Raw genomic sequence first — 23,543 nt, 5'->3', positions numbered from 1 at the left:
CATTCAGCTTATGCCCTTGTGCCTTCCCTTTCTTGATTTTCTTTTTTTTTTTTTTCACTCAAGCCCCCCCATGTCCAACCCCCACCCGAACTTTACTCTGCACATCCAGCTGCTTTAGCGTTAAAGGAAAGGCCAGCAGAGAGGCGGCAAATGGCTCAACATCTGTGTGTTGGTTTTAGCTCAACAAGTATTTCCACATGTTTCTCTTCCTTTTTCCCTGTCCGATACAAGACTGATCACAACAGCTGGCCTGTTTCCTTGTTAAAACTGCAGTCTGCGGTTACATAGTGGATTAGCACATTTAAGATTCTGGATAAAAATGGCTAACACTAACTCACATACTAACATGGTATAAAAATTACAACATGATGAGTCATATGATAGGACTGCTTACATCGCTACTCACTTGTGGCTTTATGGGTCCAACTGGTTCTGTAAGTTAAACTTGAGTATCACCCACCTTGCAGAAGACACAGACATGCTTAGATCCTGCTCTCAACATGCAGCTAACCACAGTTGTCATTGTGGCTTGTAAAACATGAGAAACCCAGTGGTGTCAAAATCATTGTGGTTGAGGGCCACACTGCATAGAGCACTCTCTCCTTGAGTCATTATTTGTCAACCTATTATCCCAACTGTTACCACAGCCAACCATATGTTTATAGGCATTGCGGCAATGAGAGCTGTCAGAACGAGTGATTGATATAGCCAGTGTTGGGAGATGGTGTTCTACGCTCTTTAATCTTCGGTTGCGGCATCATCAAAAAGACTTTGTTTGGTGAGAGTTCCTGATTTATTTTCCTTCGTCATTTCAGCAGATATACAACACTGTGTGAGTAAAATCACAGCAAATCACGAAAAGTTGGTTAGAGAAGGGCAAAGTAGTTTTGCTTTGTAATTAAAACCAATAAAATCTAGCTACCAAAAGCATCCAGAGGTTCTGAATCTAATCATTTTGAATGGCTGCTTTAGGATTTCCAAAGGTCTCGTTATCCCATTTTAAAAAAAACCCATTTTCTCCTGTCATCTGTTGGCTTGACGAGACAGTCTGTCTGCACAACATTAAACATGCACTGTCTAAATACTCGAGTCCAGTATGTAAGAGTTGTTGAGTATGTTGAGTTCCAGACGTGTCCATCAGCACCATCTACAACCCAGATTCACTCCCACCTGACCAGCTGTGCATTCCCTTTGTACATACCTTTATCCTTGTCTTATCACTGTCAGTCATTCACTTGCTGCTCCCTTTAACAATACTCTCGTATCTGCTCACATTCATTCCCACACACACGCACACATCCATGCCTGTACCGACATACATGAAGACATGCACACCCACACTTCCTCTGGTTGGCTTTATTAGTATTCTTGTTCTATCTCTTGATTCCATCTATCTGCACATCCTTTGTTAACTCTAAAGTACTTTGTGTTAAAAGTGGCATGCAAAAATGACTTTGGAAACAAGATAGACTTAAACAACCTTAATGAAAGGTTGGCAAATACAGTTTACTTTGGCACCAGTTGCCATTTTTTATTATAGTTCTGTGACAGTTTTAATATACCAGTGATATCCTGTGAACCATACCCATGTTAAGTACATTTTCCATCCCACATAATAAAAAATGTTGGACTCAGAAGGGCTATACAATAGGAGCAAGCAAAGACCTATTTATCAACTTTCAGAATGGAAAAAATGCTTTCTGCACAGACTTTGGATGTTTTTGACTGGTCTGAAGTCATGTGCTTAGCGCTTTCCATGGGCAGTCAGTCCACTGCCTCCTGTTTCCTGGCCTCTGCTAGCAGCCCCTATACTCAGGGACTGGCCCGTTTGGCTAGCGCCAGAAAACAGGACCTTGACTGACACCTCCAGTTTTAAAAGGTTGACTTTGCTACTCCCACGGGCCCAGTTCTGCCAGAGGAAAGCTTTTCAACCAAGCGTGGATGAGGGTGGAGTAGAGAAAGGAGTGTGTATCTCTGTGTGTGTATATGATGGTATTATTTTGTGTGAGCCAGCAGATGTGTCTGTGCATACATTTGCAGTGTATGTCTTCTTTTGTTGTCTATCTTTACTGTAGTAGCACTTTTTTTATGCTTGTGGTTGTACCTCCCCTCTCAATCTGCTCTATCCTCCGCCCTGGTGAAGACGCTCAAGTGGAAGCCTTATCAGCTGTATGATGTATGAGTCCTTAGAGCCTTAATAGATTCAATTTATCTCTATACACTCCCACTTTAATTTGGCTGGGCAGGGGAGGATGTATTCAAATGCCCACCGTCATTTTGATGTACAACCAGGCAGCCAGAGCTCGCTGACTATAGATGACCAGTGTTACATGTCCGCGAATGTGTATAAGATGGGTGATTGATCCAGCCTAAGCCCCAGCCTGAGCGTCAGATTTATATTGTAGCTTTTGTACCTCAGCCCTATTTTGTTTCATTGCACTTGCGCTTTTCTCGGCCAGTGTTTATCCTATTCTTACATGCAAGCACCAACTAAGCCCTGATATTCCGATCCTTGCCTTAGCTTTAATGTTACCTAGAACTACTAATGAAGTGCACCAAGCCATAAACACCATCACCATTTTAAACCCGACCAAAGTCCAGAAGTCCGGTACACTGAAAAGTGTTTCCGCCTCCTCCAGATAACACTTAGGATGAAGCTCTAAAGCTCCAATTTGTAAGATAGTTGATTTTTGAGTCTCATTTCCAACTCGTCAAATACTGATGTTTTGGGATAGCTGGCTGACCCAACCTAAAATTCCAAAGCATCAGTATTGAGACAAGTTGGGAATGAGAATCAAAACCCCATTTTCTTTCAAATTGGACCTTTTAATGTAGTTAAAACCGTGGTCTTTCCATGCTTGGCACCATGTGTAGATGACCAGGCTCTCATGAAACTTAGTGCCATTCTGCAGCGCTGTGCTTAATCCCAGCATCAGTCTCTTCCCCAGCTTCACTATTCGTATACAGTAAGTGATTGTTAACCTATTGTTGAAAGTCCTGTTCCCTATTCTTTCCATTTTATCTTAAAGCAAAGCAGAGTGAAATGGCTCGTTCCCAAGGCCTGACTGCAGTACTCCTCTGGGTGGGACCAGCGGTGTGGGAAGTCTATTGTAGTGCAGTAACAAGTTCTTTGTGTGACATTTTCCTTGGCGTTGACATTCAGAGGGGAATAGGAAGACGGGTCTGTGGACGCTACATTCTCTGTGACATGTGAAGGGAAAGGGTATTAAGAATGGGGACCGAGGTATTTGAACGTGCACAGGGAAGGACATTTGCACAGAACGTGACAAGGACACGATATGGTGGAGCAGCTCTTTCATATTTCACTTTGTAACATTATGCCATACACCAGGTTGAATCTCTATCTGCCGGTACAGAGCTGTCCACTGGGCCATTACTATCATGGTCCGAGGAATAGGCAGTGTATGTTGGACAGGGAATACAATTTTTTTCTTGGCAAGTAACTACTGGAGCAATAAGTATGTGATATTTAAATATATTTTTCACATCCATGCAATCAAAAAGCTGATTTTTGTCTCAAAGGATTGCCTATTTTTTACAGCATCACGATCTCTGTTGATCAAATGTTGTCTGAAACCAGCGTTCTCCTCAACGGTGGCTCTGTCATTAACATGCTGCATGGATGATTAACACAAATTTGATTTGCTTTTTGTGGCAGATGAATCAGCGGGAAATGCAGGTGAAGAACAGAGTGTGTGCTGTGGCTCTGACCGACTCGGCTCACAACATCTGGCTGCAGGAGACCAGCAAAGGCACGCAGGACTGGATGCAGCAGGTGAGAAAACCACACAAGCTCAAATGCACAAACACATACTGAAGCCAAACAAAGGCGCTGGAGTCCATTCCTGAGCTCCCATCTCATCATGTAAATTCTCCCAGCGGTGAGCGGAGGTCTCTCAGATTTTGCTCCTCTCTAATTTCTCCCTGCACAACCCTGCTGACCTACACAGGTACCCCTGACCAACAGCTAGCCTTAGAAGTCATGGAGAACCATTGTTTGCGTGTTTTCCTTCTCTGTCTTTTTTTTTAATCAGCCCCCACTTTTTTTTCTTCCTGGGTCCATGTCAATGAATAACTAAGACAGTTAACCCTCAGTGGTGCATGTGTATGCGGCTGGGCATCCATATGTGCATGCGTGCATGTGTTTATGTGGGCTTGTGGGTAAGCGTGTGAGATAGAATGCACGTGCACATGTGCATTTGTGTTAGCTTCATTTTAGCACTTGCCCTTTCTGGTGTGACCTCTGCGCCATACGCAGCACCTGGGCTCACTCAGTATGCACATACAGATGAGGACCATCCAAGACCAGAGCTGCTTGAGAGCCAGAGATGCAAATGTCATGCACACACACACACTCTGACACACAGCCACACACACCATACCTTTATTTGTATTACATCCTCTTTTATATCCCTTGCCTTTTGTTATTGCTATTTCTGTCATCTCCAGTTGCGCGTGTTATGTTAGGTTTGGGTGCATAAGCGTGTGTTAGTTGTCTGTGAATGTGTATGTATGTTGGTTTGAGTGGTGGGGATTCAAGGTTGCACTGGCCGCCTTCTCCTTGTCGGGCATTTCCTATTTTTGATTCATCTAAGGGATGTTCGGGACGCAGCATAATTGGAATGTTAAGTGATTTTCTATTTGTGATGATTACCCAGAACAATAAATCTGAAATAACCTTCTTTGTCCGGCCGGAGGAAGGGGACAGGCAAGGATTCACTCTTTTTCATACTCATTAACCCACAGTCCTTTTTTGGCTGAATTAAGAGAAGTGCCTGCCTAATTAAAGGGATTTTTTTCTTGAGGGAAACAGTGGCACACCTATGCTTTGCTATGCCCTTCTCAATGATACAACAAAAATAAATAAATGGAGGATATGTATACATCATCTTTTGTTCTGGGTGCACTTTTCTATGAGACTACTCATTACTTGTTGCTAATTCCTAGCAAATGTTTATACTCCATGTAATTCTCTCAGGGACCATTGGATTCATTATGTAAATCATTACATCAATTGTATTTAACAGCAACAAAAAAATGTGTTTTATCCTCTGAAACCCAAATTAACTTTAATTGAATTATCAGGAACGCAGTGTTGATGCCTATTGTTCCTGCCATCTCGCTAAGAGAAGAATGGGTGCTCACAGTATCAAGTGTTTGACCATCTCTGCTAATTTATTGTCAGATAAAGACCACTATACACTGTAGATCAATGCTAAGTGGTGAGATATACATTATTTTTGAACATGTTAACATCAGATTGATATAGAGGTTGAAGGTAAAAAGTCTTACTCATATTCTGTATTTCATCACATTAGTGGCTTCTGGGCATGGATGGCAGTGCTAGTTATCAAGCTCCAGGGTCAGCATGAGGATTGAGGTGAATCCAAAATCTAATCTGTCCCAGTCATTTACATTAGAAACCAATGCTGCGTATGTGCTGTGGTTCCACCAAAAGGTCAGAGTCCCTTTATGTTCCACCCAATATGCTAATCCAGTGGCTCTCAGCAAGAGGCTTCTATCATTGGCTCGCTTTCCTGATGTTTGGCTTTTAATGATCATACAGTCTGACAGTACATGCACTTGTTGGTGGAATGCAGAAGATGCACACACAAACCCTGACAGTTGATGCATATAATGCTGCTTTTTCAAAGACATTAATATTCCATACACAGCTGGATCTTGAACATAAACAACACTTGCATTGCACACTAAGGTATGGGCATACAACACACACACACATACACACACGGAGGGCAGCCCAAAAGGTGCTGCCCATCACAGAGGAGAGCTAGCAGTGAACCTGAATAATGCCCTGGGTGGTGTATAAATATGGGTGCCCGTATGAGTGGGTGCATGTGAGGTCGGCGCACCCCAGCAGTGCGCTGCTCTGTTCTCCTCGGACAGAGATAATTCCCTCCCTCCGGGGTTCAAGAGGTCACTGGATGGTGGGACGGAGCGATGAGAAGAGGAGAGCATAAGAGAGGAGATGGGATTTAGAGATCACCGCCCGCTGGGCCAGGTTATATAGACCAAATGGGTCAGACGAGGGGCAACTGACGTCACTGCCAGGAGACAAAATACAGAGTGAAGGTGAGAGAAATGAAAAAAAGGCTGGGAATAAGCAGAGGCAGAGATAGAAAGACTCATCCATTGGGCGAGACAGAAAAAAGAAATAGGCAAAGAAATAAAGTATGAGAAACGTTCAATTATTTAAATCCCGTTGACTGCCGCCGAGAAGGCACAGGGCAGAGCTGTGGAAAAGAAAAACAAAAAGACAGGTAGGATATGAATGGAGTGAATACAGATGGAGGAGAGGAGATGAAGAGATGTACGTGGAGATAGATGAGTAGCATAGTGAGGGAAAGTGAGTGAGAGAGAGAGAAATGCGAATGATGGTGTACAGCTGGCAGCCTGTCACAGTCTCCAAGGTGTCTCCTGTCACTGTGCTGGCCTGCTGTCACACTCTAGTGGCCTGCCCAGAGCACACACACGCACAGGCATACACACATGCACACACATACACATACAGAGTACACTATGGTCATGAATAAACCATCCTAATCCATAGAGATTATACAGCAACTGGAGGAGGTGGGAGAGAGACAGACACACAGAGTGAGCAAGAATTGATACTCAGGACTACTTTCTGAGAAGTTGGGTTGCAGGCTGTCATGTGTGTTATGGTTTAGTAGACTTTTGTACACTTAGCACAGAGTTTCTATCGTGGGACTCGGTCCTGTGTGCCTTCAGAGAGAAGAGGAGGAGTTGCCGTTGTACGCTTGAATGGAGCATATGATTGCAAATATACATACTACACATATTTTGATAATATTTGCATTTAGATCTGTATAACAGTTTCTATAATCAACATGATTGTATGACTCATTTCGTTATTCAGTCACTTTCTTTGTCAGGTTGTTTTACACTCAGTTTTTGCACATAATAAAACAAGTCTGTTAATAAATCCTAGTGTGGTTTCTGTTATTTTCTGTACAAGTCCTGGATGGTAGGGAGGACGCTTCCCTATAGGCACCGTGTGTGTATTCCTGTGACTCTTACTGTGTAGTGGATATGGACACCTATGAGAGACCTATTTGGTCCTCATGAAGGCTCCATTAGATCACCCTGCCATCAGCTGAGTGCAGTGTTTTGTGTCCATTACTCTCTCTCTGTGAGTGTGTGTGCGTGTGTGTGTGTTTGTTGTTTATGTGAAAGAATCAGGCTGCCTTCCACGCTGACTTGCAGTAGGCAGCAGGTGGTGGATTGCTCACACACACACACACACACACACACACACACACACACACACACACACACACACATTACAAAAAAGGCTTAAAAGCATTTCTCAGAGATAGAGGGGTAGAGCTGACACCTGCTTGTCATTTACACCCTCAGAGTACACTGTTAGCTTAATGGTTAGCTTTAGCACTTAGCATTAGCGCTTAGCGTTAGCCTCTAACTCACCACTTTGTTTCTGCATAATGTTGGAGATGGGATTTAAGCTAAACAAAGTGCACTGTGCAACAATGTGTTTTGGTATGTGTGTGTGTGTATCCAGTACAAAGCCCCAAGACACACACACACACACAGACACACATGCACGCACAGAGCAGCAGAGGTGGGGGAAGAGTCAAATCTGTTTACATGTTTGTTTCTCTGTCTGCCTTTAGTTCAATGGCACCATTGATCGGCGGACGAGCTGCTTGAAGTGATGATGCTATGCATCAGAGGCAGCCGATGTGATGTGCCATCCTTTTGTCACGTCGCCCTTCTCTAATCCCAGCCAGCAGGCCTTGCCTTTATGTGACTGCTGTTATGCCTGCGGTCTCCCACAGCACTGGGACTGTGTGCTATGTGTGTGAGTGTGTGTGTGTGTGTGTGTGTGTGTGCGTGTGTGTGTGCATTAATGCAAGAGTTTGTGTGCACATGTGTGTTGTTGCCTTGACAAATCTATTCAAACCCCGGCCTCCCTGCCTCCATTGGTGGTGATGGTGGAGGTGAAGGGGGAGGGAGCTGGGCTCTTTGAAAGACTCCCCTCCTTCCCCTCGATCCAGCCGCCTTCAGCCCACTGCTCCACAGCCCAGCTGACATCTTCCTTGAGACAGACTGAATGAATTAAAGGAGATACAATGAGACACTTGATGTAGCAGTCAAGGAGCCCCACTGCTTCTGTGCCGCTCCACACCGCTCTGCCCTCAAGCCCGGGCTCAGAGGAGAGCACATCTAGGGCAAAGGAAAGGATCTAAAAATACACAATATGCCACTGTTTACCAAGATGACTTGTCATCTCCCCCCAATGCTAAACCCCCCAACCTCCTCCCCTCCATTCCCCCTCATCTCTCTGCCGATCGTACTTCAACCTCTTATGCTATACCCCTTATGACTTCTTGCACTTTGATTGACAGGGCAGAAGAAATTAAATACAGAGGAAAAGAGTGAAAAGGCATTTGTACAATTTTTAAGAGGCATATTCAGTACAAACTTTGTCTGATATTAATATGTTTTTATTGTATAGGAATGGATCACTTATGACCTAAACAGACCATTTTGTACACATTTCCTAACTGAATTATGTTTACTTACTTACTTGTTGACATTTGCTAAGGATTTTTCATATATGGGCCAGATGTTTCATCATGATCATCTCTCGCAATCTCGCAATGTGTTTTTCATTTCTCTATAAGTCACTGTACTGACAAAAGAAGATGTAGCACATGTCGAGCAGAGGGCAACAGAAGACATCTGCTTTAACATAGCTGAAGAAACTTATGTAGACAAAAAGCAACAACCAAGAGGGGCCTCAAGTATATTCAGTATCCCTGTTTAACTTCACATATTCATACAGAAAAACAACATAACTCGGAGAACGTTTTGTCTGTGTGTGGGTGCTACTTGGTGGATGATAGCGTAGTAGAAGTTTGATGTGACCCTGGATTTTTTTGCATTTAAGTAATGTGTGTGTGTGCATGTGGTGAAATGGGAGTTCATAAATTTGTCTGTCCAGTCCCTCCTCTTTCGAGGCCTTGGGAGTCAGGGTCACCAAGTGCAAAAATGCGAAAGCAAGCGTGTTTTTGAGTGCGCATTTGAGTCTGAAGGGTTCACAACGTTACACATCTTTATGGGAGACCCCCCGCAATGCAATCACTGACCCACACACACAAGCACACACGCACACACAAGCATGCACAAGACTGTAATGACTGTCAGGGGGCCAGGGTGAAAGTAAACAAGGGCAGATAAGCAGTGATTCAGAAGGACGCCAGCTGCACATTCTAATCTCTTTACATTTTCTCTTTCTTCTATTGAACTTTTATCTTATCTGGGGAACGTCTTCTCCAAGCATTCCTTCTCAGCCTCCCTCTGTCCCTCTCTCCCTTTTCCCCTTGTTTTTGTACTAACCTTACAAGCCACAGCATACCAATCCTCATCGCACGGTCAAAAGGAAAAACACACTTTGATATGTTGTCATCGGCTGAAACAGAGAATGAAAACTCAAAGCCAGGGGAGAGTGTGTTGTTTTGTAGTATGGCATTGATACAGTTGATTAATTGTACATACGGATTAAATACTGTGCTTGGCATTACCTCGTAGGTAGAAAGAGGGAATGACACACAGACAGGAAGATGAAGACAGCAAAAAAAAAAAAAAAAACAGATAAAGAGGTCCTCTCCTCTTTCTGACAGTAGAGTTGTCAACCGCAGGGGGTTTGAGAGGACTAGGGGTGTTTGCGGGAGGTTATGGGTCAGCAAGCTGGGCAGACACCCTCCCCCAGGGCACCCACTGATCTACCATGGTAGAAGGCCTCAGCTCTCCACCACAAACAAACGCCAAGCTGTCTGAGCAACATGTCACAGAGCTTTTAATTGCTTGTTCCTACCCCCCCACCCCCCACCTCGCTCAGCCATACACACACCTCTTTCTCACTTATTGTCTCTCCCTCTTGTCCTCCGCACCTGTCTCCCTTGCCTCCCATTTTCGCTCCCTTCTCCCTTTCTTTTTCCTTGTTTCTGATATCTCTTTCAATTTCAAATAAAACTTGCTATATTTCCATGAAGTACAAAACAATACTTTCATAGCATCAAGGTGAAAGATGTTTTTACACTTTTAAATCAAATCCTCTCCCTTGTTATATTTCCATCTTTGAGCGTATATTTCTTTGCGTTTTGCAGGGTAATACTGGAGGTAATAGAGGATGCTGGTTTCCACGTATTTATTTCCCTTGTACAAACCCCCCCACTACATCTTTTGTTGACAAAATGTAGAGAATCTGTTCACCGAGTTTACAATTTACTGTCTCTTTCTTCCTCTCCCTGCAGCACTGTTGTAACTGGGTATCGAGTCCAGAGCCCCTGGACACACCACTGGATCCCATGCTGCCAGACTGCCCCCGAGTCTCTGCAGGTATCAAGTAAACTGTGTATAAACACACTTAGCAGTAATTACATTAGAACTCAATATCTACTTACTGCATGATCTTGGATCGCTTTCAGTTTCCAAATACAATTATTGTTTAAAGAATTCGACTTGATTAATTTTAAGACCATTAGACAATAGAGGAGTGGTACACTAGTTGTGGGTCAATGTTAGCTTAGGCAAGTTTTTATTCTAGGGTCAAAGGTTAAATTTGTGCTGCATTGTGAGTACTTTAGTTGGTAGCTGTAGTTGGAAATACTGAGAAAATGGTCACACCCACAGATGTTGTAATAGTTAAAGTTGCAATATGTAAGAACTAGCCACCTGCCAAATTCATACTCCAAACAAACAGGGTTTGCATATCACCAGAGTCACGGCTTACAGCTGCCGTTAGCTAGTTAGCCCAGTAAGCTCAAATTGCTCAATCATCTTGCAGTCATATTAGCTCTGCCACCAGGAGTGGGAGCAATGGGGGCAGCGAGGATTGCTGGTGGGGAGCGGCAATTTTTCCATGTTTTAAATGAAAATACTGGTTTAAGTAGAAATTTGACTGGTGATTGTCACAGTCATGGGTATACTGAAAAAATCAATTATATGTTCATTAACTGTAGCCATAAAAAGGGAGAAAAAGCAAATCAAGTTTAGTTGGTTTTATTAGACACTATCAGTGGTCATAGCACAAAGTAGGGTGGATACAATATGCCAGTGTGAGACCATCACAAAGGATGTGCCAGTGCAAGTAAGGGAAATTATTTTATAGCAAAAATCTGTACAAATGACAGATGTGCAAAATTCAAATACACTCCAATGTTTTTTCTTACCCCTGTACATGTGCTCAGCAGTGTAAATGTGAAGATTATCAGGGTTCAGCCAGTTCAATGTGCTGTGTAAGTTGACAGTATTCTTGTTTGTGTGTGTGTGTTCACATGCCCGTGGGTGTTGGGTAGATTGGAGGTCTTAGCAGGGCTGATTGTGAAGGATCATTGTCAGAGAAACTGAGTAACTAAAGCAGTGGCAGATTATTTTGAAGCACAGATACACACAGAAATAGAGGCTGTCTGACACACAAGCTAAAGAAATGTGGCGTTTGATTTAGTTTCTATTTTTGTCTTCTTTGTCGCGCCCTCTTTCTTTTTCATCATCTACTCTTGCTCCTATATTCATTAATCCTTTCCTGCGGTGTTTGGCTTCCTGTCCCTGTGCCCTCTCTGTGGTTGTTTGGCCTTGATGATGTCACGGCCATCATGAGAATGTGTCCTTAATGTAGGATTAGGGATGAAAGCTGTAATCCTCGACATGACCGTTGATAAGAGATGATGATTGCAGTGTTGTTTGAAGAGTGGCACACATACAGGCATGCAAGCACAAGCACAAACACAAGCACACACACACAGCCTCACAAAGTCCAGCCTTAAAGAGGAAGTAACCTATCTGTCATGAGTGTAAATGCACCTGTTTTTACTGTATGTGTAAGCATCGATTGTTACATGTATGCACACGTACACAGTTGCGCACACACATCCCTGCCTCATCACTCATTTCCATCGTCTGTCTGAAGGTCCTGCTTTGTGATTTCATTCCCTTCAAAGCCCCTCAGTGATATCATGGTGAATGCATAGGTCATCTTACACATGCTCCACATGTCAGTGAATACATCTCTACCACTGCTATCACATCTCGGCCACTAAAACACCATGTTCCACATGGAGCTGTGTGGGTGGGTGGCCTTAACATCTACCAGTGAATCAGCTCCTTGAAATGTCATCTAGCCTTCAATACAAAACTCCTACTGTATTTCATGTCCAAATGTCAGTTTTTTACCTTGATGTTTTATGTCTGCTCTCAGTGACTGCTGTCGGTCAAAAGACAGCAACCTCTGAGCCAAGATATCGAGGTCTTCTTTTATGAAACTGTTGGCATGCCTGACATTGTTCTAACACAGACCTGTTTGACACAGTGTCCATCTGTATGTATGCACTATTGACTCGTGCTCTATTGACTTTTGCTACTTTAACCGCGCTGAATAGATTGGAGTCTCTGGCCTGTTAACAGAGCTGCCAACTCTGCTTGTCTCTGGTCTTTTGGTGGCAGCTTCTGATGTCAAAGGTTGCCTCAGTCGTCTTTGTGTCCTTGGCAGCCTGGCAGGTTCACAGGCAGCAGCCATTGTGGTGAGAGTCGCAGCAGAGCAGCAGAGGTGACGAGGTTGAGAGAAGGTTGAGGGAAGGCTGTCAGGGCATCGTGGCCCGGCACTTCAATCAACACACATACAGCTCCCAACAGTCACCTCTTCTGCCACCATGGCTGCTGTTGTCTGGGTTGCCATGGTAAGAGTATGTGTGTGTGTGTGTGTGTGTGTGCATGTGTGTGTGTGTGTGGGTGATCAGGATTGACCATAAGAGTCTCAGCAACACAGAACAGACTGGTGAATCCTTGTTGCCATGCATGCACACATAGACACATGCACATATGCAGACATACACATCACAGTGTGAACCACCACTCTAGTGTGGAGCCAGACTGAGTCGGGCCCGGGGCGACTCGGCTGCTGTGGAGAATGGCATGTGATCAGACACACACACACTACAGTGTCTGAAGGCTAACAAAGTATTGGATGTGTGCTTAAATATGGGCACTGAAACTGGTCAGGCATTATGACGGAGGAACGGGTTGAAGGACGAGTCTTGCTGTTTTGTTTTTATCTCTCTCCTTACTCTTCTTCTGTTTCTGACTTTCTCTATACATCCTTCCTTTCCCCCCCTCCGCCTGCGTTCTGCCTCCCTGTGTGGTGCAGTGATGATATGATGATTGTGTTTTCCATGCTGGTAGACTCTTGGCAGAAGGAGGCAGGGAGAAGTGGAGGCAGAGCTTGTCTGTTATTCCTAATCATCTGTGAAGCAACGCCGGTATACCAGCATGGCAATCTGACGGGGCTGGAAGGACCCAAAGAGGGAGGGAGAATAACGCAAAGCGGGGGTGTCCGCTAACGTCTCCATTTCTTGTTTTAAATGCGATAAAACCTGGACCCATTCCCTTCGCATTTGACTGGCTAGCTGCCCTCCCTTTCATTTTTTTTTCTATTTTTTTGTCTCAATCTTTCTTCCTTTCACTCCATCTTTTTTTTCCGTCTTGCAAAAGGAATTTGTTCCACCAAGAAGGTCATTGCTCTGGCGTTTGGCAGTGGCCTGGCACACTAGCAGAATTTTATCAGTTAGGAGCACGCCGAACACAGGCTCAATATGCAGATAAAGTGGAACCAATCTCCTGCTGGAAAAGCTCCCTTTGTGTGTGTGTGTGTGTGTGTGTGTGTGTGTGTGTGTGTGTGTGTGTGTGTGTGTGTGTGTGTGTGTGTGTGTGTGTGTGTGTGTGTGTGTGTGTGTGTGTGTGTGTGTGTGTGTGTGTGTGTGTAGCTTCTATTGGCTGACAGAGAAAAAAGTTGGGGAGTGGGGTGCTGGTTAAGTGGGGTTGCTGAGGCCTTCCCAAGATGTGATCATTCCAAATGTACAATGCTGTTTAGATGCCAGGGCGAAGTATAAACACAACATTAGAGACAATGAAGAGATAGTGGGGAATAAAATGGAGGAAAAATCCAGTCATATCGTGATTTTCTTGGAATGTCCTCCTCTGTTTTTGCTGCTTGATTTATTGACTTTAATCCTGTTAAGATGGATGATCTGTTGTTTGATCAGTAAAGATGCTATTTCAAAGGTGGGAAAAATGCCCTTTGCTAGTACACAGACAAACATAAGCACACACACATGTACACACGAGTTCCTCTTGGGTGATTACTCATTGTCCAAGCTGATTATTAATTACAAAGGGAGAGCTCTCTGAAGGTAAACACTGATTAATGGCTAACAAAAGTAAGTTAATGTCTTACCTGTACTTTAATTACCATCCCTGCTCTGTTACAAGCATCCCAACACAAGGCTGTAATTAACCCTAATGGACTGCAGGAAGAGACTCACTTTCATTTTCTTTCACAACATAAGTACGCTACTGTATGTAATCTTTTTTTTTTTGTGCCCACCTTTCTTGCTTCCCCACTATGCTTTGTATAATTAAAAGTGAGGATTTTGCTGAAAGGATTTCTTGATTTTTCCATCTTGAATGAAAATAGCAGGGAGTTGGCTGGAAAAGTGATGCAATATTGTTACAGAAATGAGAAATAATTCCTGTGCAATGACATGAGAGGTCACTCTGCCTTTCTTCTTCACCTAAGGCTCATACTTCTGTGGCTCAGTGTTATTAATGTACCAAGATACCACAGACACAAAAGAGTGCCTGAGAATAAAAGCAGACAGGCTGATACAAAGCGCACACACACATATTTTCATTCTCTTATTGCCAGTGAGTTCTGTCCTGCTGTAGGTTTGACTTGACTACGCATAACCCTCACCTCCCTGATCTACGCACTGCTGACCGTGAAACAGCTCTAGCTGTCTGCACCTCTTCAACACACACACACACCGCCATCTGATTGATGATTGTGTGACTTAACTCTTTAAGAGGAAACCCAGGCCCATTCGAATTAACCTCACCCAACCACTGTTTTTTCAGCTTGGTAAGGTGGAAGTCTGCTGCCTCGATGGAAGAACACACAAAATTCTATATGTGTTTGTGCCTGTGTTTTCACATTTGTGTTTTCTTAGCCTGACCGGCACAAGTTGTGTTGGTGTTGCAGGATATAGACATGTAAACTATGCTGAACCAGACTCTAACCCCTGACCTGGATTCACTGAGGTTGCATCAAGTCTATTGTCTGGGTCGCATTTGTGACAAACCATATCATCACGATGTGGAAAATGCTGACTGCTGATGTCTGAGATTGGTGTGTAGGTCAGAAATTTATGAAAGAAAAGAAAAAGTGCAGATTTGTGAGATAGAATCACCTTTTGATTTGATTTGTAATTATATGTTGATATCAAATTATGACCTATGTTCAAAATACCAAATTATAATAGATTTCTTTTACTTAAGGACTGATTCAAGAGTACTCTTTGTGATGTTTCCATGCACTTATAGTTCCTTTTGATACCCAACCATCAAACAATGAGAATCTCTGATAGTTTCTTTTTCTTTAGTGCATGGAAAATCTTTACTGGGTGGTGATTGGCTGGTTGCAACAGTTAAACCAGAGGCAACAGTGGTGGGGTCATATTGAAAGGCATGGAGTTGAAAAAAAGAAGACAAGTTTTGTCAGAAATCAAGTGGTCACAGTGGAAAGAATAGGAGACTACTATATATCAGAGCTTTGCAGAGATCTTGTTATGTATTCCCTTTTATCCTTCGTATGGATTTCTGTGATTTGGGTTATAGAGACTCTGAAGGGGAAGGTTTAGTTGTTGAGACTTTGTGGCATGAAATATCTTGGAGAAGTAAATCTTCAGCAGCATGTCTGTATTTTCTGTAAGAACAAAACAATCTTTCTTGACCCTGGTATAAAAATGGTACAAAAAAAAAATTGATTGATTTTACAATGACCAGCTGGACATTATTGGAGATCTCAGCCAGGTGTTTTCTCAATGGATGCTCTGATTTTCTGTTACCCTGAGACACAATAAGAGAGACCATGTTCCATGTTAGAGATGGAAAATAACTTGCACAGTTAATTCACTCATTCAGAATCACAAAAACTGGAAACTGCAAACTGAAGGTTAAGGCAGACAATGAGATCTGTTGGGCTGTGGATTATAGTTTGTAAACTTGCTTAACAGATTTGAAACTGTTTTGACAGGCTAACAAACATTTTTGCCATTAAAAAGCCCTGTAAACTGAGTGTTTGGAGTCAAAAAATGCCTGGAATCTCTATCATGTTCTCAGTACATTGATTATACATGTCGTAAATAATAAAAACATGCACAGCTGGTGTTAAGATTTTGCTGTTTGTATTTATGTTCTCAGTTCTGTTTTATGTGGCATTAAAAATTAGATTTGGATCATTCATGGTATGTAACAGCTGAGGAAAGGGGAGCTTGTTTGTTAACTGTGTGTAGATTCAACAAGTAAAAATGAAGGTTATGCATTGTACCTTCACAGACAGAGACCTTCAGAAATTTGCCTCCTCTGGTTTAGCCAATAAGCATGGACCTGGTAATTCCTATAAATTGCTAGATTGCCCTTGGCATCCAAGGGCAGGTCCTTACAACATCCCAACCTGAGAAGCGTAGGAGGTTAAACCCCACTGACCTACCAGTAGGTGATTCGTTACAAGCTCATGCTGTGCAGTCAAACATTGTTTCAATCCACAAGAAACTAGATCTTGGTGGAGATCCCACACATCCAAAGTTACTAAACATGCCTGACTGAATTTTGTGGAAATGTAAAAAAATGAGCCACAAGACATAAAAGATCACCGTCTTTAGGGCAAGTTCTCATGGCAGCTCAGGAGGAATAAGACAGAATATGACTAAACTTGTCTGAAGGTGATGCCACTCATCTTTTAGCGATCCACTTCTTGACTAGAGTGCCAAGGTATCAATTGCTGGGAACAAGAATGGGCAAACATATAGGATCTGTTATATGGTGGAGCACCTGTCAAATAGAACTCAAAGAGTGCCAGGCTCTTTTGTGGAAATATGGATTGCAATGTATTTAACTCTCAGCTGCCTTGGCTGAAGTCCTTGGCTCATTATCAAGAGTCTGTTGAGATAAACAGAGGATATGAGCAACGGAGAGTGTTGACTTGACAGAATATCTTCCCTCTTAGCTGTTTTTCTTTTACTTTTGTTCGACTTTCTGTCTTTTGATTTGGAGAGAATTGAAAGTTTGCAAGAGTAGATGAAGTTTTTTGTCAGGACAGCTAAAAGAGAATAAATAGCTTATAATTTGCCAACTTAAAGGTTCCTCGGCTAAATTTAACTCGGCTCTGAATAAAAAGATGTGAATGTGACTTTTTGTTAAGTAGAACACATTTGGATGCAGCATTTCACCTTGAATAAAGAATGACATTGAAGCTTAAAATTGAGTTTAATTGCTGATGTTTTTTCTTTATGACTTTTTTCAATTTGCTTTGTTTTTTTTGCCCTTGAATGATGATCTGCCTTAATATTTGCTAGTGCTGTTTGCTCGTATATGCTCTGGCCACCTGTTACTGGATTGATTAAATGAAACGTTGTCTCTGGAGTCCTGAGTGGCAGAATCTGACTATTCGTTGGCTGTTGGCATGGTATGAAATCCTGTCAGCATGGTGTATAAGAATGGCTGTCAGATCATCACAGAGGCTTGCTCTACTTTGGATCATCTTGCCATTTTGTGAGCATTTGCACATGATGGCAAGTTAAGAAAAAAAACTTTTCCCTCCGCTCTCTCTCTCCCCTCGTCTGGGATTAGGATCATACATTAATACAATGATGTCTCCACTTGCCTAGCTTTTTAGATACTTTTAAAGACAGGCACACTAAAAAAAAACACAAGAAATCTTATCAGACCCACCTACATTTGGGTATTTTTGACAACAATCCTTTAGTTTGTAACTTCCATTTTTGTTCATTTGGCCTGTTAAACTTGCTTTAACTGGCCAGATGTAACCAACCTTGATGGATTCCTCCACCAAAAATAAATGTTGTGTCATAGATGCAGAAGTGCCTCCAGTCCATTGTCAGGAACCACTGTTGTTCCTTGTTGACAGGGCAATCTGTTCTATCATGTATGTTGCCGTCTCTCAGGGATATTTCCTCTGGATCAAAGACTCGACCACTTTGATTCAGTTTTAGAGGACTCTCCATGTTTATTGATCTATTCCAGCGCTTTGCTTTCTGCCAGACATTTATCTTCACCCAGATCAGAATCAAAGATATGCCGACATAGTCGATAGACAAGCCCTTGCTACAGGTCCCAGACGAGGGTGTTACCTATTGTTTGTCTTAACTGACAAACAGGAGGAAATGAAGTTGATCAATATGTTAAGCTAATAATTGTACAATCTTGTCAAAGTTAAAAACAACATCATTCTTGAGCAATGACGTGCATTTCTTGGAATGTTGTCTTAGCTTATCTTTGCAACTGATCAGAGTTATGTGAAGAAAATGCTTTAATTATCTATTTAAGATAATGTTATTTTTATTAGTAGCAGCATTCACAGTAATGGTTATAGTGTTTTTTAATAGATTAGTTGTTGATATGGACCGCTTTTTGTGTCTGCAATAAAGATTAATAATAAATAATAATATAGAAACTTGTAAAGTATTTGAGAGCTATGTATTTAATTTCCAACAGCCTTTCAAATACAAAATTGATGTAATTTGACAACAGCGAAATTTACACAAAATAAATTGAATCTCGGTAGTGTGATAAGATCATAACTTTCATGGTCTGTGATGAGTCACAAACAAGTGAGGGATAGAGACCAAAAGATGAGTCTAAGAGATCTTTAGTGTTTAGTTTTGATTTTTCATTTAGTCTCAAATCCTTTTTGTCCCCTCATGGCTTTACAGCAATTTTCTTTCTTTCTTTCTTTCTTTCTTTCTTTCTTTCTTTTTTTCAGTTTCAGCTTTAAATGTTTTTCTTTTTTCTTTTTATTGTTGTCCACCTTTCAACTTGGTTAAGTTTTTTCAGTGTAGGAAGATTGCAATTATTTATTGATTTGTTTCCTTCAGAAGTTCTTTGGGAGCTGTTTTTTGTGTTACACTTAAAACTTAATTGTTAAAATTGTTTAAAACTGGTTTATTTTCCGCTGGAAAATATCAAGCCTTGAGCAAAACAAAAATACAGGTTTGTAGATGTTGATGCTGTTGGCTCTCTGATGTATTTACTGCTGGGCATGGATATTTTAGGCATGCATGAAGGATGCTGACAAGATGTGAAGTGTGATTTAGAATCACATCTCATATGCAGAGCACTATTGCTTTAACAGTTTAGGCTATTGCGATTATGCTAACTAGAAGCGTGTCTGGAAAGCCCAGTCTGTGGTCTTCAGTTCACCCCTGCACTAGGTAAACTCCATCCAGGAGGCATTTTTATCCTCTCCTCTTTCCGCATACTCTACCCATCATCCCGAGGAGAAGAAGAAAGGGGAGAGACAAAAAGGGAAAGAGCCTGGCATGCATAAATGAAAGTTCAACAAGGTTCAATGAAACACTTATACAATTTGCTGCAATATAGTGGGGTTTTATAATCTCATTATCATCTTAGTGCCAGATTTGCCCATGAGGGCCGTTCTGTATTCACTCTTATTAGCTCCTCAGATTTGTCCATTTGTCCTTCTGCTACCCGCCTCGCAGCCAATCACTGGGACAGGATCTCTAATAAATACCCCCCTCCTTCTTGTTTTATCTCCACTTTTATTTTTTCTCTTGCCATACCTCCTACTGCTGTATTTATGTTTTGTGTGTGTGTGTGTGTGTGTGTGTGTGTGTGTGTGTGTGTGTGTGTGTGTGTGTGTGTGTGTGTGTGTGTGTGTGTGTGTGTGTGTGTGTGTGTGTGTGTGTGTGTGTGTGTGTGTGTGTGTGTGCGCGCTTTTACTTGCTTTGGGGCAAACACCAAGCTTTTTAGTCTGCAGTGTGCTAATAACTATATACTTCCTTCCATAGATATTATTTCCCTTAAAGACATATGTATCTACAGCATACAGCATGTATGTCATTATATTGCCCATGCTTTGAATTTGATCCTACTCATTTGTGAGGTAAGGACATACTTTTTTACCCGCATTAAAAACAGTAAGGTTCAGATGCAGGGGGAACTGTATCACGATTTGAGAAGCAACTTTTACTGCACATATCTTAAACATTGTGACCATTTCTTCATATGATATGTTTTAAATTTCAATCTATGTACCTTTCAAAGGAATTGCATCAATACAGTTGCATAGTGCACTGTATGTGTACTGGTGTTTGTGTTTTTTAATCATCTTTCGTGTTCAAGGCCAGGCTTGTTTTTCCCTGAGCGTGGAGGGTCAGATGGGGGAGCTGACGTACAGTAGAGCCGGCCACGGGCTGCTTTCGAATCCCCAAGCCTCTGAGCTGCTGTGGGTAGTGTCCATCCCTGGTCATTTAGAGGGCATCCCAAGATTAGTGCTTCACGGACATGGATCTCATTTGCCCATATGGCCTCTTCTCATTGACTCGATATAGGCTCTAATCCGCCCAGCCTTTACCCCTGACCTCGACATGTGGCAAACCACTTAGAAAAAAAAGAACACAGAAACCGCGCATATACCACATTTGATGGCTGTGGAGTCGACAGGATCGGAGTGTAAGGATGTGGATGAAAATGGTGGCCAGTTTATTCTTGATCTTCAGGGGTCATACGGGATTGTAGCTACTTCTCCTGAATTTGTGTTGTCATTAAGTTAAAAATACCAAAACAACATGCTGGGTTCTTGTGGCTGTAGACTGGTTTAAGATGCATTCCCTGGTGTGAAATTAATCCAATAAGCCTCAGTGGGGCACAGCAAATCCTGACCACTGCTAGCATTATGACTCTTAGCAATCACCCTCAGTAGTCCAGTAGTCTCCCAGTATCACCGTGCCCTCATTAACAGGCCATAAGTTGCCACGCAACAAGTGTTGGAGTGATGTTATCCATGTAGTAACAGCTCTCCGATGCTACTTATCATCATTATTGCTGTTGACCTTGTCTGCAAGAAGATGAGAGGAATAGAAAGACCTCATACCTCAGTAGCGCCACATTTATTTGAAGACATATTCCATTAATTGATGCATGCATTACTTCTGAAAACGTGGTCCTATTTTAGACACGATATTGGCAGTGTTTTGGCAGTAAACGTACTGTTTACTCACAGGTTCTGCCACTAGGTGAAGTTTGTTGATGGGATAAAGGAGATTAGAGCAGGGAGAGGTTAATCTATTGATTAATCGTATGAGCGTGCCACCAGTTCACACTGCCACATGATAAAAGTGTAGCTAATTCTAAGCTAGGGTTAAGAACATGAATGTGACTCTATAATGTATCTTAATATGATAATGAAGGAAAAGCAACTCTCAAGTACTGATGGATGTAAGTTTTTTGTCATATTTATAAATATTGTTTCAGAATAGTTTCATTTACTGCAAGCATCACAGTTTCATAGTTAAAGCTGGTGTTTTATCACTAGACCAACTACTTATTTTGGTTTGTATTCCCCTTAAACAGGTCAGATGGATTTTAGCTGCCAACTTATCTTAATTCACCTACAGTGGTGAACAATTTGTAAATGACTCTAAATACAGAAGTGGTAATTATGTTGTGGTGCAAACAGAATTCAGTTGCACCTCACCTTTAATTAGATTGTGTGAATGTGGCTCCCTAGAAGTACGTATTAAACATAATTAGGTGCAAGTTAGACTTTTTGTTATTCTACTGATCTTTTACTGTGCTTTGTTGAGCTTTTTATACTCTTCTTTTTAAATGGAGACTGTTATTGTTCTGGGTTCAAGAGGCCAGTTCATAAGGTTTAGCTGTTAATTAATACACATGCACATACACACACATATGCCGAATGTACAGCTACTAGATTGCAGAACCCATGCTGAGATCCAACATCTGCAGAACCCAGTCAATTTGATATGTCACTATGTTTTTTGAGAGCACACTAAGTGTGTGAGAGCGAAGGGTTTTGATGTTTCTTCTGTTAGTTTAAACTCGCTGCTCCTGTTTAGCTAAACCTTTTTGATATATTGTGGCAGCAGTTTTACCCCCTCTCTTCTCTTCTGCACAATTAGGTTATAATTAAATGCACATTTAATGTGATTGTTATGAAATAAAAAAAGAACAAACATAGAAGCTGTGAGAATATATTTGGAATGCACATAATTGCCAAAGAGATGATTAGAAAATGAAGGGAAAAAAATCATCCTTGAAAGTCCTTGAGTCATAATCAGCCTCAAATTATAATGTTTATTTGTCTTTTTTTGCTGAGAAAAGAAAATTACATCTTATTTATATAATTATGTAAACAAAAGTGATGGTAGATTCCACAACCAGCCAGGTTTTGAGTATGCAGCACTGACCTTGGATCCTCCCCTGTGCTCTGTGTTGACAGATAAAAACTTTATTAACCAGCCATCTCCAGGACAGGAGACAAACCGCCCGTGAAACCGATGCGCGCTAGTATTAGAGAAATGTGGCAATTAGAGGATGATATTTTTTCCAGTGAAAGCACCGAAGAGTAGAACGGGGTAATAAACACGGCTTGTTTGTAGCCTGGGAAGCAGCAATTATAAAGTGCTTGGAGAGTTGTTGTGCTTATTGTGCCCGGGAGTAATGAGATAGGCTGCGCTGATCCCTCACTGATGCTATGGCTCCTAATCCTCAACCCTCTGTTCCTGCTCCTCTTGTTTATCCACCAACATCCTCTGACCGTCGCTGGCCTGTCACTGCTCTGGGCAGAACCAGGTGACCTTTGACCTGCGTGTCAGCTGACTTTTCAGCCCTGAAAATGGTCTGGCAGTGAGCAACAGTGTCATAAAGTGTAGCATAGAATGTTTTCCTCAGTCTGCAACTAAGTGGGTTTGTTTTACCACCAAAACGATCCCTTTGTAAACAGTTGCCTTGATTTTTAAATGGTTTAATTTCAAATGTTAGTCACACTTGTCTTACTCTCCATTTTCCCAATGTGATTTTGTTTTAAGTGGTTTCTCAAATTGAGATGAGGCCAATGAAACACATCTTGATCTTGTTACATGGTGCAAATATTCTGTCTTTTTCATTATAGTCTGGAGTCTTGTCCACTGGCATTGTCATATCATTTCTATTTATATCTTTTTTTCACTTTATGTCTGTCCTTTCAGACTTGAGTTAATTCCCCTGAGGGCCCCTGTCAACTGTGACAGGTCATGTTGAGAGGTGTGGTTTTGTGGTGTCAGCCTTTATACTTGGCTGAAGATATATGTGCATGCTATTCTGAACCTACAGATACTCACCTACACTTGTGCGTATATCCTCCCAAGAAGAAGAATGCTGTGTGTACGAGCATGTTATCTGGGTGACCTAGAGACAGACTGGTTATCACCTCTGTGAGCCTCTCAGGGCTAAACTACAGAGCCAGCGGAAAATCACCACTCCCGTCTTCCCTCCTGCCTCTGCTTCATCTGTGTGTTGGTCAGCCAGTATGTCGGCCTACTGCAGGGCTCACCTCCTATCTAATCAACATGGACAGGCCACTT

At 42.0% G+C, this 23,543-nt stretch overlaps 1 protein-coding gene across 1 annotated transcript in view; it reads left to right on the top strand.

The window, feature by feature from the left end:
- Positions 1 to 23,543, top strand: part of arb2a (ARB2 cotranscriptional regulator A) — a 149,837-nt gene that overhangs the window by 96,856 nt on the left and 29,438 nt on the right. The window contains exons 9-10 of the mRNA XM_084360029.1: positions 3,680 to 3,796; positions 10,344 to 10,428. Coding sequence (XP_084216155.1) covers positions 3,680 to 3,796; positions 10,344 to 10,428 — 202 coding nt within the window. The remainder of the gene's footprint in view (positions 1 to 3,679; positions 3,797 to 10,343; positions 10,429 to 23,543) is intronic.

This window comes from Pagrus pagrus (genome assembly GCF_965226575.1).
Source record: "Pagrus pagrus genome assembly, chromosome: 8".
In the NCBI taxonomy this organism is placed as follows: Eukaryota; Metazoa; Chordata; class Actinopteri; order Spariformes; family Sparidae; genus Pagrus; species Pagrus pagrus.
Note: the sequence above shows the minus strand (reverse complement) of the source record. Positions and strands in the feature narration are given on the sequence as shown.